The sequence below is a fragment of the Ovis aries genome, chromosome 5 (genome assembly GCF_016772045.2).
Source record: "Ovis aries strain OAR_USU_Benz2616 breed Rambouillet chromosome 5, ARS-UI_Ramb_v3.0, whole genome shotgun sequence".
Lineage (NCBI taxonomy): Eukaryota > Metazoa > Chordata > Mammalia > Artiodactyla > Bovidae > Ovis > Ovis aries.
In genome coordinates, this window is record NC_056058.1 from 87,847,276 (window position 1) to 87,862,577 (window position 15,302).

The 15,302-nt window shown below is 36.0% G+C and overlaps 1 protein-coding gene across 1 annotated transcript in view; it reads left to right on the top strand.

Moving 5' to 3' along the window:
- The window catches only part of ADGRV1 (adhesion G protein-coupled receptor V1), a 552,816-nt gene that overhangs the window by 86,701 nt on the left and 450,813 nt on the right, over window positions 1-15,302 (top strand). Inside the window, exons 22-26 of the mRNA XM_027970511.2 lie at window positions 373-549; window positions 4,411-4,591; window positions 5,554-5,756; window positions 11,556-11,685; window positions 14,437-14,517. Coding sequence (XP_027826312.2) covers window positions 373-549; window positions 4,411-4,591; window positions 5,554-5,756; window positions 11,556-11,685; window positions 14,437-14,517 — 772 coding nt within the window. The remainder of the gene's footprint in view (window positions 1-372; window positions 550-4,410; window positions 4,592-5,553; window positions 5,757-11,555; window positions 11,686-14,436; window positions 14,518-15,302) is intronic.

Below are 15,302 nucleotides of genomic sequence, written 5' to 3' on the forward strand. Positions count from 1 at the left end.
ACTCATCATAAAATCATGAGTTTGTTTTCCTCTTTAGACTTATCTACAAAAAGGATTGTGCTTAAAAAAAAAAAAAAAAAAAAAACTAGCACAGTGCCAGACTTGAGAGGTTTCAATGAATGAATTATGTGGTATAGTTAATTTTTGCCGTTTTGCGTTTATTTATCCTTTTAAAGGAATGAACCGAAAAATCAATGATTGTAAATACTTTTTAGCAATCAGAGATATATCTGGAAGAATGTAGAGGCCTTCTTACAGATGTAGAAAGTTTGAGAACAAAGTTTATGGTGAAAGAATTTCATGAACGCATTTGTAATTTTATCACTGGTTTGAATCAGTATATACTTACAGAGAGTTTCTGTTCAATTTCAGATTGCAGAGGAGGGATCCACCGTTTCGTGTGTAGTGGAGCGGACCAGAGGAGCTCTGGATTATGTGCATGTTTTTTACACTATTTCACAGATCGAATCTGATGGTGTTAATTACCTTGTTGATGATTTTGCTAATGTCAGTGGAAGTATCACATTCCTTCCTTGGCAGAGATCAGAGGTAAACCCTACCTTCTTTCTTTCTTTGAAAACCTCTTGGGAAGCTTCTCCTTATCCATTTGTTGTGTAATTTATTTTTAGCGTCCTGCTTTTTAAACAATTTAGAATATTTAGGTGATTAGATATATCTCATGGTCTAAAATATTTTGTATTTATTTTTGCAAAAGAAACATTAAGAATGTTGAATAATGTGTGTTATAATTTTGTCACTGTTTTAGTCGCCAAGTTGAGTCTGACTCTTGTGATTCGTGGACTGTAGCCCACACACTGCTCTGTCCAAGGGATTTTGCAGGCAAGAATACTGAGTAGGTTTCCTCCATTTCCTTCTCCAGGGGATCTTCTTGACCCAGGATCAAACCTGCCTCTCCTGCATTGGCATTCTTTACCACTGAGCCACCAGTTATAGTTTTACCTATTGTTTAATCTACATATAATAAAAATGGTATAGCATGAAGGTTTATCATTACATGTTTTTTGTTATTACCAATGCAGTGAGAAACTGCAAAATTCTTAATGCTTAAAAATTCAGTACTATTAAGAATTCTGTCAGTCAGCCAAGAGGAATTCTTTTAAATGTAATCTCATTTTATTTTTAAATTTGGAAAAATAGGTAATTTTTCTTTGTTTTGAAAGTAAAAGATCGCCAGTTTTACCAAAAACTTGCTGTGAACCAGTCTGATTTCTGAATATATACTTCAGAAATAAGTGACAATTCTTATAAGTGAAATCAAAATGAGACCTTCTCCTGTATCAGAAATTTTCTTACATTCTTTTAGTCTTGTATGTTGGAATTTTCGTATCAGCATATTTTTTCATTAGAAATATAGATAGCTTATAGGTCATCAGTGATAAATAGCATAAATATTTAAGACTTGGAAATGTAATCTTTGAAGAAATTTTTAAGGGACTTAGGCGTTGACTGGATGAAAAAGATAAAATTAGGGCAAACTTAAAATATTCTTAAGATTTAAAGAGTTAAAGCTCAAGAAGAGTGGCCGAATATCTATACTTTGGGGAAAGAAGGAAAAATGTTAAAACAAAAGTTCCCCAAAAGCAGTCTGAGGAGAGAGTGATGATAAATATTTTTACTGATATTTGATAAAATGAGGACTATGAGTAAGTTTTCATGAGGCTGAAATCATTCAATTTAAAGGACTATTTTTGGATGTTTTTTCATTTCTCTTTTGGATTTGAAATACTCAGATCAAATAATAATAGTAATATGTGGTGATTTTTTAATGTTCCTCCTTGGAAAACAGAGTTGATCCTCAAATTTTTCTACTGGAAAATTTACCAACTATGAAATAAAGGTGTAACTGGGAACCACTGTTTTATAAAGTGGGTTCACATATATTTTGGAAGAGATAAGAGTTAATAAATAAGATTTTGGTTAGGCAAATAGTCATATATGCTGCTGTCAAGATTTATTTAAAGTAATTTCTTCAATCATTTTACAAGTACTTTGAAAAATAAATTGACCTTTTTTAAAAATTTTTATTTTTACTTTATTTTACTTTACAATACTGTATTGGTTTTGCCATACATTGCCATGAATCCACCACGGGTGTACATGCATTCCCAAACATGAACCCCCCTCCCACCTCCCTCCCCATAACTTTAAAGCAAACAGTAAAAGCACTGAATAAAGGTGTTGGTTTACAGCGCCATGCCTGCTGAATCTGCAGCAGCCTCTCAGTCTTACCAAGCCAGAGACTGCATCCTGGGGTGTCTGCTGATGCTCTGTGACTGTGCTTTCCAGCACAGACAGCAGTAGTTTTGCTGTTGCTTTCTAGATATCTGAGGGAGTGTATTTAAAAGTATACTTAAATTGCATCCAGAAACGTAGCTGCCAGAGAGTCTAAAAGTGTGTGTTTGTGTTTGCCACAATGCAAGAACTTGAAATGTGTTTTTAAATGGTCTATTAGTTATGAAATCAATTTAGTGAGTTATGATCAAAATTTTAAAAATAGAATAGAAAGTAGAAGGTATAGCAAAATAAAGGGAAACACTGATTTATATACTGAGTCCCTGTGTGAAATACATTTATAGCTTGATATGGTCTTCAGTTTGAAACTCTTCATTTCACTAAAATGAGCAGTTACTTTGGTATCATTCAACACTTGAAAAACTATTAATTGCTTCATTTTTAATGCACAGGTTGATGTTTGGTGTTGCTTTTTGTAGTAACATTTGTCAGCTTGCTTTATGGGGCGAGATGTGTTAAATCTTAAGTTTACTTTTTGTTTTCTCTAGCTCAAGAACAATGACAAGCATTGAGTAGAAGTGTCAGTTTTATGCTTCTCCTCTGAGCACATTGGCCATTCCATATATTACTTTATTAATTAAAATTCTGATCAAAATGAACATCGAAACCAAATTCAGATTCTCTTAGGCCTAGTGCTAGAAAAACTACATTAGAAAAAAGGCTTTCCAAATGATTTTAGGCCCAATGACTAGTGTTTGAAACTTGCATTTGGAGTTACAGTCTGTTTTCAGACGGTTGTCACCTTCCTTTCTCGAAGAAACCAGGAAATCATGTGTCATTCCTTCCTGTCCCTCACTCCCTTTGCTGAGTCTTTAAGATCTGGGTCTTTTGTCCCCAGAACAAATCTCAAATCCATCTCTTTTTCTCATCTCCTTTGTCCCTGCACTAGTTTAGAACCTCAGTATTTCTGGTCCATCACCTCCTAGCTCAGCCCCTTTGCACCCTTTCTGGCTCCGTCCGCTCTGTTTACGTTCTGCCTTAGTACTGATTCTAAAACACAGTTCTCATTTTGTCTGTCTCCTGCTTATGATTCTTCAGTTTTGCTTTACTCTCTATGGAATGAAGTTCATTTTTCTCATGATCCCTGACAGGTCCCTATAATCTTGACCTCTGTTTATCCATCCAGCCTTCCCTCCTACTCCAGCCTTAGTGTCTAATTGTAGTTCCCCAGATATCTTATTCTTTCATGCTCTTGTTTCTTTTACTTGCCCTTCCCCATAATTACTTACAACTACAACTAATTCATTAAGACTTGCTTCAAACCTGTCTATTGTAAAACCTTTACTAGATAGAGGCTTCCCTGGTGGCTCAGGGGAAAAGAATCCACCTGCAATACAGGAAATGCAATACAGGAGACATGGGTAGAGCAGATTGTTTTGTTCTCAGTTTATTTGGTACAAAACTCCATGACATTTTTACATTGCATTTTAAATGTTTTTCCACAGGTTTCTCTCCTACAGAAGACTCTTAAGTCTCTGGACTAGAAATTGCCCATTGTAGATGTCAACATGCTTGTTCAGTTAATAGAAGAGAGAGGAATCATTTTTTCACTTTTAATTTTGACTTACATTTTGCAGAGCATGGCTGAATTATTGCTATTTCTTTTCCAAATGTTTTTTGGGTAGTTTGTGTATGCCAGACTTCGAGGGTCTATTGTAAATCTGTTTTCTAGCATGTCAGACTTTCCTTAGGCAGTAACTAGACAAGTTGCCCTTTTCTACAGTCCTACCATATCCTAACAGATAATGTGCAGTTCCTTAAGTAGGAGTTCTATATCCTGAGGTTGGTAATACTGCTGTCTTTGGTACAAAGAATATATGATACGGGTATATCACTATATCACATATGCTATGATATTAATACGTAACTAGGATATTTTTATACAGAAAATATTACTGTTCAGTACCCATTATTGATTAAAGAGTTAATTTCTCAGATCTTTCTCTTTCTCTCACTCTGTTTTGATGTATAGGTTTTTGTAGCAATCTCTCATGTGAGAAAGTAACTTCAGTTGGCTGCTTTATTTTCTTCTGGTTGAGTGGTAAATAATTTCTATTTGCATCATTGCTTAGTGCCTCTGGATTTTTGTATTTAAAGGTCCTGAATATTTATGTCCTTGATGATGATATTCCTGAGCTTAATGAGTATTTCCGTGTGACCTTGGTTTCTGCGATTCCTGGAGATGGGAAAATAGGTTCGACTCCCACCAGTGGTGCAAGCATAGACCCTGAAAAGGAAACAACAGATATCACCATCAAAGCGAGTGATCATCCATATGGTAAGCAAGGCCTTGTGCAGGAATAGTCTTCCCTTCTCTGGGTATACTTGCTTTTGTTAAGAGTTTAAGGGACTTTTGCAAATGATTGAAAAATCATTTGGGTCTCTAACCTTCTAAGCTCTTGAACTTCTGAGCTGCCATTTTGAGGGACGATGTGTATGAAATATAAGAACCAATTTCTAAAGTTTAAAAATATATTTTATAAAGTATATGCAGGGTTATTTTAAGTGAAAATCAAAGTATTTTTATTCATGGCTATCAAAAGTTTTAGTTTTAAAAACTATCCTACTGTGATATGTTAACACCTGATTGAAGTACTTTGTAATTTATGTTTTGTTAGACTTCAAGAAGTAGAGTTATCACTGTCTGTTTGTATTCATTTCTTTTGGTCTTATGCTGAAAAGTGATAATTTTCTTAGTTGGGTGACTGTAACAGATGTCTGTTATAAGTTGAGACTATTTTCTGCACTGAAAAGTAGTAGTTCTTTTGTAGGAAACCATCCAATAAAAAATCTGTGTAGGAAACCTGGGAAGTTCTTCAACTCATTTTCATACTTAAATTAAAAAAAAATGAATTGCAAGTCCTTTGGGGTACCATTAATTTTGTTTTGCTATATGTTTAAGGATGAATTCTAGAGACCAATATATGAGTAAATGTGTGATAATATGTATTGTAAAACTCCATCACTGTTCTTTTTATTGACGTTTCCTTTTAAAAAAGTTTTCTTTGGATAGAGACAAGGAAAATTGTCATTTTAGTTTTTAATATCCTGAAAGCTTGCTATCATATTCTGTGTCAAAAGCACGTTAATCAAATCATCACTGAGGTCTTTTCTAAAGGAGAGCCCTCTGAATTTTATCCTGGTAATCAAAATAATTGTGTAAGATTGTTTCAAGTGTGTATGAAATTCTTCCACAGATAACTGGGGCAAATATGCCCTGCTTCTCTTTGTATCTGCCAGGCTTGCTACAGTTCTCCACTGGGCCGCCTCCGCAGCCTGAGGACACAATGACCCTGCCTGCAAGCAGTGTTCCCCACGTCACTGTGCGGGAGGAAGATGGGGAAGTTAGGTTGTTGGTCGTCCGTGCGCAAGGGCTCCTGGGGAGGGTTATGGCAGAATATAGAACAGTGTCGCTGACAGCATTCAGTCCTGAAGACTACCAGGTAAATCCCTTCATCCTTTTGAAGCAGTACATACGCTTGTAGAACAGACACAGTCCCCTTCGAGGACTGCAAGGGGCTTGGCACTGTGCATGCAACTTAGTAAACAACGAAAAGAAGCATTGATGGTTTGAGATTTATGTGAAGCCTTTAAATTTATGTGAATTTAAAGTATTTCCATCCCCCAAAGTCTGACACTTAAATAGCTATCCTATTGATTTCAATGGCACCCCACTCCAGTACTCTTGCCTGGAAAATCCTGTGGATGGAGGAGCCCAGTAGGCTGCAGTCCATGGGGGCACTAAGAGTCGGACACGACTGAGCGACTTCACTTTCGCTTTTCGCTTTCATGTATTGGAGAAGGACATGGCAACCCACTCCAGTGTTCTTGCCTGGAGAATCCCAGGGACAGGGGAGCCTGGTGGGCTGCCGTCTGTGGGGTCGCACAGAGTCGGACACGAGTGAAGTGACTTAGCATTGATTTCTCTCGTCCAGTTTATCTGTCATAGTCTTCATCATATTATTTTAATCTTCTAGATTTTAATCATACGTATTTAAAAATTATGTTTTGTACACATTTTAAATCCCCTTGTCTGTGTCTGTCGAACACAACCAAAATTGTAAAAAAATTATGTGTCTATGTCATTTCAATTTTAATTTTTTTCTCCAAGTGAGAACCTGTGTGGTACTGGCAAAAAAAAGAAAACCAGTTTGGAAACTGGGTTTAAACTGAGCTTCTAAATGTGTGGCCTAACGGAGACTCAGTCTTTCCTGACCTCAGTTTCCTTATTGGTAAGAGAGAGAAGTTATCTGTTGGGCAGGTCACCCTGAGGATTGATGGCAGTTTTAAGTGTCATGTACTGTATGTGGCTCATATATGGCAACCCTGAATAACTGTTATGTAGTCTTATTATCACCACCTCTCATATTAAGTGAATGCTCATAATTTCTTCTTGGCTATACTTCTCAGGAAGTATTTTATTTCCTTCAACATTTGTTTTCCCAAAGAATCTTTTTCTTTAAATTTAATATTAATTATCTTGGTTTCCCTTTTATTCCTAATAAGACCTGTACAAAGGTGTAGTCTTCAGTAATTTGTGCATACTTTTTCTCCCAAATTCCAGAAAACTTGGCTAAGTGAATTCAATTAATTTCGGCTGTATTGCAGTTGGCAAAGTTTTCTGATTTGTTTTTTTTTGACAAGTTATATTTCTCTTGCCCTGACATTTATTTCATCTTTAGCTACTTTGGTATGAAATACCTTCCATGGGGCATCTCAACTCAGCTTAGTGCTGTCTTCTCTGCATTCTCTTAAAGAAATACTTTAGTTTTATACTGATGTTCTTTAAAAAAATTTTTTTTTAGCTTTATTGAGGTATAGTTGACAAAATTATATATATTTAAGATTTACAACTTGATATTTTGATATACATATACTGTGTGAAATAATTGCCACTGTCAAGCTAATTAATATATCCATCACCTCACATAATGTTTTCTTTCCCTTCCTTCCTTCCCTCCTTTCTCACTTTCTTTCAGAAAGTTTAAGATCTACCGTCTTAGCAGATTTCAGGTGTACAGTATAGTACTGCTCCAGAACTTATTCACCTTGCATTTCTGAAACTTTGGAAGGATCCTTTGGTAAACATCTCCTTATTTTCCCCTTCCCCCAGTTCCTGGCAAGCACTGTTCTAGGCTGGTCTCTGCTTCTGTGAGTTTGACTCTTTTAGATTCCACGTATTAGTGAGATCATGAAGTATTTGTCTCTCTGTGTCTGGCTTATTTTACCTAGCATGATGTTCTCTAGGTTCATCCCGGTTGTTGTATATGACAGAATCTACTTCTTTTTCTTGTCTGTGCCACTTGGCATGTGGGATCTTAGTTCCCCAACCAGAGATGGAACCCACGCCCCCTCCCTGGAAGGTGGATTCTTAATCACTGGACCACCAGGGACGACTCCTTCTTTTCTTAAGGCTGAATAATATTCTGTTCTTTCTGTCTGTCTGTCAGTGTATTTATGAATCTATATAATTTTCTTTTTTCATCTGCTGACAGACATTTAGGTTGTATATCTTGGCTGCTGTGAATAATGCTTCAGTGAACATGGAAATATAGCTGTCTCCTCGAAATAGTAAATTTATATCCTTTAGTAAGTTTATATCCAGCAAATATATATCCTGGACATATATCCAGGAGTGTAATTGCTGGATCATATAACAGTTCTATCTTTAGTTTTTTGAGAAACCTCCTTACTGTTTTCCACTGTGGTTGTACCAATTTGCATTCCCACCAGTAGCGTATGAGGGTTCCCTTTTCTCCAGATCCTTGACAACATTTGTTATTTGTGCTGTTTTTGATGTCAGCCATCCTGACGGGTGTTGAGGTGATATCTCATTGTGGTTTTGATTTGCATTTCCCTGATGATTGGCGATGTTGAGCATCTTTTCATGTGCTTGTCCATCTACATTCCTCTTTAGAAAAACATCTGTTCAGTTCTTTAGCCCATTTTTAAATTGAGTTGTTTTTTTAATGTTGAGTTGTCTGAACTGTATATATATGTTGGATATTAATCTGTTATTTGTCATATTATTTGGAAAAAGTTTCTCTTATTTGATAGGGTGTATTTTCATTCTGTGGGTGGTTTCCTTTGCTGTGCAAAAACTTGGAAGTTTTATTAGTTTTGACTTGTTTACTTTTGCTTTCATTGGTTTTTGTGTCTGTTTTTGTGCCAGTACCATACTGTTTTGATTACTGTAGCTTTCTAGTATAGTCTGAAGTCAGGGAATGTGATTTCTTCGGCTATGTCCTTCTCAAGATTGTTTTGGCTATTTGAAGTCTTCTGTGTTTCAGACAAATTCTAAAATTATTTGTTGAATAAAAGGGGTGAGAGTAGGCATCTTGTCTTGTTTCTTATCTTAGAGGAAGTGCTTTCTGCTTCCTCCATTGAGTATGCTGTTAGTTGTGGATTTGACATATATGGCCATCTTCAATCTCCAGTTGGATTATCGTTTTCTTTAATAACTAAAACAAAATGAGAAAAGATATTCTTATCCTCCATAACTGTCAGAAAGTTAATACCTTTGGAGACCTTTCTGAGAGTTTTCAGGCTATGAGCTGCTGAATGAATGTTGTGTTAGCAGGCAAGAAAACAATATGAATCTTGTACATCTCCATTAGAACTCCTGGATGATCAGGTCCCTTGTCAGTTAGCAGTGATATTTTGGAAGGGATTTTTTTTTTTTTTCTGAGAAGTAGCTCTCCACATTAGGCTTAAATATTTAGTAAACTATGTTGTTAACAGATGTGCTGTCATCCTGGCTTTAGGGTTCCATTTATAGAGCCCAGGTATAGTAGGTTTAGCATCATTCTTAAGAGCCCTCGGATTTTTGGAATGGTAAATGGGCATTTACTTCAACTTAAAGTTACCAGCTGCATTAGCCTTTAATAAGAAAGTTAGTCTGTCTTTTGAAGCTTTGAATCTTGCCATTGAATTCTTTCTAGTTTTGAAGGTCTTCGATGGTGTTTTCTTCCAATGTTAGGTTGTTTTATTTACATTGAAAGCCTCTTTAGTTTAGCCACCTTCATTAATTATCTTAGCTAGATCTCCTGGATAACTTGCTGCAGCTTTTGCATCAGCACTTGCAGTTTCACCTTGTACTTCTGTGTTGTGGAGTTGGCATCTTTCTATCAACCTTAGAACTAACCTCTGATAGCTTCAGACCTTTTTTCTGCAGCTTTCTCACCTCCCTCAGCCTTTATGGAATTGAAGAGAGTTAGGGCCTTTTGTGGATTAGGGTTTGGTTTAAGAGAATGTTGTGACTTGCTTGATCTTCTATCTAGACCACTAAAACTTTCTCCATATCATCAATAGGCTGTTTTGTTTTCTTATCATTTATGTGTTTACTGGAGTAGCACTTTTAATTTCCTTCAAGAACTTTTCCTTTGCATTTAAAACTTAGCTAACTATCTGGCTGAAGGGGTATGGGTTTTGGCCTATCTCAGCTTTTGACATGCCTTTCTCATTGGGCTTAATAATAATTTCTAATTTTTGATTTAAAGTGAGAGACATATGACTCTTCCTGTCACTTGAACACTTAGAAGTCATTGTAGGGTTACTTATAAGCCTAGTTTCAATATTGTTGTATCTAAGGAAATAGGAGGCCCCAGGAGAGGGAGCAAGATGGGGAAATGGATAGTCAGTGGAGCAGTCAGAACGCACGCGACATGTATTAAATTAGCTATTTTCTATGGGTGTCTTTCCCTAGGCCTCCAAACAATTATAATAGTAACATCAAAGATCACAGATCACAATAGAAAATATAACAATTATGACAAAATTTGAACTATGACAGAAATTACCAGAATGTGACTCAGAGACATGAAGTGAGCAAACACTATTGGAAAAAATGGTACCAAATAAACTTGTTCTGTGCAGGGTTGCCACACACTGTTAATTTGTAAAAAAAAAACAACAAAAACAAAAACAAAAACAAAAATGCCTGTCTGCAATGTATAATAAAGTGAAGTGGAATAAAATAAGGTCTGCCAGTAGAAATTTGGGAGTTGGAAACGTATACATGACATTAAAAGCTTAGAATATGGTATAGCCTGTCTAGAGAAAGAGTCTAGAGAGAATCTGATGAAAAATGGCTTTTTCAGGTCCTAGGAGAATGTTAAAATTGCAAAGAACACAAGGATGAGCCAAAAAAGTAGGAAAAACAGAAAGTGTGATATCATGGAATACCAGAGAGTGAGGGAGTGGCCAATTGTGTAAGATATTGCTAGGGTTAAATACTGTGGTTTCCTAAGACAGTCAAATGTTATTTCTGTTGTTAAGACTTGTAGAATTGCTCCTCTGATAACTGGACACTAGGCAAAGGTACTTTTTTTCTCTTGAGCCTGCATATGTCTTCTATAGCCATTGTTTTCTATCCTGTGCTTAACACTCTTTCTGGAATATATTCATGGAGATAGAGATACGTCTTGACTATTTTTGAGTCCTAAGCATCCTAAATGATGTCATGTGAATGCTATGTGTTTGAAGATATTGTAAAAAAAATTAATAAATGAGTGATTAAGTGGATTGGTACTTGGGTTCCTCAGTTTAGTTTTAGGATCATTAATTGTTCCACAGGATGAAATATAGTTGTCCACAAAACCTAACCACAGAAAAATTTAAACGTCTTTAAAATTTATTCTCATGACTTGAGGGGAAAATGCTTATATTAGGTAATGGGAGAAAAAAAGACCTTAAGACTTCAAGTAATTCTTTATTTTTCTCTTAGTTATGAATTTTTCTGATGGGAAATCTATATTATGAATTTCATTTGAGTATGATCAAAGAATGATTAATGCCCAGTGGATCAATATTTATTATTGCTAGGGGAAATTTTTGGAATGAAAATGCCATTATTATTATTATACCCTAGTATTTAAATTACTCAGTGATGTAAACTGCATAGTTCTCAGGATACTTAATCAAAGGAATTTCATATATCTCATTGAATTAATTTTTTAGGAATTTGTGGATTTTACCTGTACAGATTTATTTGCCTTAATAGTTTTTTGATGAATAGGCAAGTAAGAGAAATAAAAATCCAACTACTTTATTTAGTTTGAGAGTATTTATTTAGAATTTATATTAATCACTGTTCATAGCCACTTACATGTTTTCAATTTTAGATTTATCTTCATCTGTTTCAGTATTTATAACAATCTGGGGCATAGTAAACATTCTCATCTTATACATTCATACACAAAATAATTATAATCGAATGAACAAACCTTTTATTTATATTTCAGAGTGTTGCTGGTACCTTAGAATTTCAACCAGGAGAAAGATTTAAGTACATTTCTGTAAATATCACTGATAATTCTATTCCTGAATTGGAGAAATCCTTTAAAGTTGAGTTGTTAAACTTGGAAGGAGGAGGTAAGAATGGTGACTCAAAAATATCAAATGTTTACTTGTCCACTCACCATGATAGTGGATTAAGTAAATAAGTTTCTTTTGAATTAACCTATTGTGCTGGTTTTCCCTCTTTCAGTATCCTTTGGTCTTTTCCTAAAGTTGATGTGCTTTTACAGTGAAATAATTTAATTATACCGAATCACCAAATTATAGTTATCATTTATAGTAGGTACCTCTAAAATCATCTCTCCTCCTTTCTCATTTCAGTTTTCACAGTAGCTCCTTTAGCTATATCCAGTTGTAGAATAGATCAAAATTAATCCCTTTAGGAAACCTGTTATGAAGTAATTATCAATAAAGCAGGTTAACAATATTCTCATTTCTAATATACTGAAAACTCTGATTTATCACAGACTTTTGGAGTCAAAAATCCATTTTGTGGCAAAACTCCTCTGTATTGAAGAGAGGGGGCTTATCGTCTTTATTTATCCCAGATAGATTAACTGTATATGTTTCTTTGCAGAAGTATCACTGTGTTTGATTATCAGGTGCTGCTGGGGGTTTATAGAATACATGAGATGTGTACCTTATTATCTTTATAAGTGTAAGAATTTGAGAGTTGGTATTCATCAGATCAGTCTCTTCCCTTACAAAAGCTGGTATTATTATCTTGTTATTATTTTTTGTTTTGATGAGGAAAGTCATAGTACTGAATAAGCCATCCAAGGGGGAGATATTGGGTAGGACAGAAATACTAAGATTGTCTTTTAGTATTAATGAGCCTTTGGGGTAAATATGACAGAATTTCTCCGTGTTTTCCTTCCCTATTCTCCCAAAGCGCAGGTGAAACCAAAGGAGAGGACAAGTCAGGGAAATGATTAAATAGCACCACAGCTTGGTTGACTACATAAAACAGCGAAAGTAAGCTGGACACCCTGCTGGGCTGGTGTCATGTAACAGTAGCAGCTTTGCTTCTCTCAAAGAGACAAGTCCTCCCATTTCCAGATCGTTATTTTCATGAAAGGACTTCGTTAATCAGAAGTCACTGTAAAGTATTTGAAAAGTTGTTTTTTGTATTACTTCTAGCGAAAACTACTTGGGTAATAGAGAAAATGTTAGTGAGCCTTACCTAATATTGATTGATAAGGAACATCAGATTTTCTTTAGAAATTCTATTTGTGATCATAGTGTTTACTTGTGATTTTATAGAGGAACTTCCTTCTATATCTCTAGAATATATATTGTGTGTTATTGGGCATGAGTACTCATTTGAAAACCAGTTTTGCACTGTCCTAAGCTTGCAGTACTGCCAGAGAATCTGATCCTCCCAGCCCACCTTGAGTGGGGATTGGAGGTAGAGGAACCTAGATGCTGGCCTCCATTCCTCGAGTCATAGCTGGACTGCCTAAGAGGTGAAATAGCTTGTAGAACTAAGCTTTTGTGGGGAACAAAGGAGAAATCCTTATTCCACAGTTTCGCCTGTAAGACCCATTCTACATAGGACAGCCACCCGAGTAGGTGTTCAATGCTAGTCAGGGTACATTGGGATTAAATTTCGCCCCTCTTCCTTGTAACCTGTGGTTAATATGAAAGGAGAGCCATGCACTGGATATTCCCTGGAATCCGTGGACTGTTTCAGGTTTTGGGTGTCATCAGTTCTCATGTCTGGTGTATCCCAGACCCGGGCAGGGGAAACCTGGAAGAAGCCTGGAAGAGCAGGGCAGACCTTAGGCTCACATGTCAATCAAGGATATGGTTAGAAGCACATAGTGTGGATGGCATCTTGCTCCTCTTATTCCTTTTCCACCACTGCCCTTCCTGCCTTCTTTATTTGCAAATGATTACTTGGTAAAATAATAGTTGGCTTCTGAGATGTAGTGGAAGTAAAGTTAGAACCAGTCTTCATATATTGCCAAGGTCCCTCATTTTCTACGATATCCTTTATTTGGTTTTTACAGCAGTTCTGTATAAAAAGCAGCAGGCACCTTTTATAGGTAAGAAAAGTGAGGTGCCAAGGGCTTTCATGACTGGTTGAAGGTTTTACAGCTGGTGTCTGTCACAGCCAGGGCTGAAGCCGAGGTTTCTACACCACTTGTCTAGATGCCGAAATGTGAGAACTTAAGTGTATGGCTAGAGGGAAATGTTAGATGCATTTCCTCAGTTTTTGAATTAGTTGTTGCAAGTGGGCTTTTCTGGTGGCTCAGATGGTAAAGAATCCGTCTGCAACGTAGGAGACCCAGGTTTGATCCCTGGAGAAGGGAATGGCTCCCCACTCCAGTACTGTTGTCTGGAGAATCCCACGGACAGAGGAGCCTGGTGGGCTATACTCCATGGGATTTCAAAAAGTCAGACATGACTGAGTGGCTAACACACATAGTGTTGTAAGTGGGAAGGTGACTGTCACAGGTTTATAGGACTAAGTATAGGCTGATAGATACACACAAATATTTAAAAATGTTTATATAAATGATGAAAACAATTTACACTGCTATAAAGGGAAAATTTAAAAATAAAACTAGTTAAATTGGCAGAAATGGGAAGTGCCAGTTGCAGCCTATGTAGAATATTTTCCTGAAGCTATGAATGAACGTTTTATAACTTGGTAGCTTGACTAGTGTTATACCATTACCACCTAATCTGTTTTATTTGAAAGAATGCATGTCTAGTATTTCTGAATTTTCCTCTTTGCTGGATATGTTTTAAGAACTCTCAATTTTCTCCTTTCTCAATGTATGTTGTGTGGGTCGTGACTCTGTGTTTCTCCTTGTGAAGTGACTGAACTCTTTAGGGTTGATGGCAGTGGTAGTGGTGATGGGGACATGGAATTCTTCCTTCCAGCTAATCACAAACGTGGTAAGCAGCTATTCCAAGGCCCTTTACTATTCTGCATTGTAACTTTTCTTTTTAGAGACCACAATACTAACTGTTTATCGATATCCGCTATATGCAGGTCCTTTGTATAGTTTGTCTCATTAAGCAGCACAGCTTTAGCAAGTGTTATTTGCTCCACGCTGTTACAAGTCAGCTGGAGAGTGATCAAGTCAGAATCAAATCCTGTCTGCCTCTGAAACTCAGACTCTCCTCCTCTCTTTGTGAACCTAATGCAGTTTCCTGATTCTAATTATAACAGAAATTTTGCTTGGTACCATTTACAAAAGTGATTATTGAAAAAGCTTTTACATAGCTTTGAATACCTAAAAAACAGATAAATAGAATATTTATATTTTCATGTAAAATGTGTCATACTGAGTTTCTTTATAACAGCAAGTAAGTTATTATATGCTGCATTTAATAAAACACATGGGAAAGAGAAATTAAGAAGAAAATAAATGGGGAGAATAAATTGCCAATTTACTGAAGGAAATATTGAAAAGAGGATGCCTTTTGAATTAGATGTTATATATATAAATATAGTTCAGCTTTTTTACCTCAAATATATTTTCATATAAAGAGACAATACATAGACTATTTGTTTTTCTTTAGGGGGAACTCTTTCTAACCCTCAAAAAGATTCCTTTTGAAGAACGCACAAAACATTCCTTTTTCACAGTGTCAGGTTTTATATTTTCGTTTCAGAAGTTGTTACCACCCCTCTCATTCCTAACTTCTGCCAATGTCTCCTGTAACTTCTATATTTA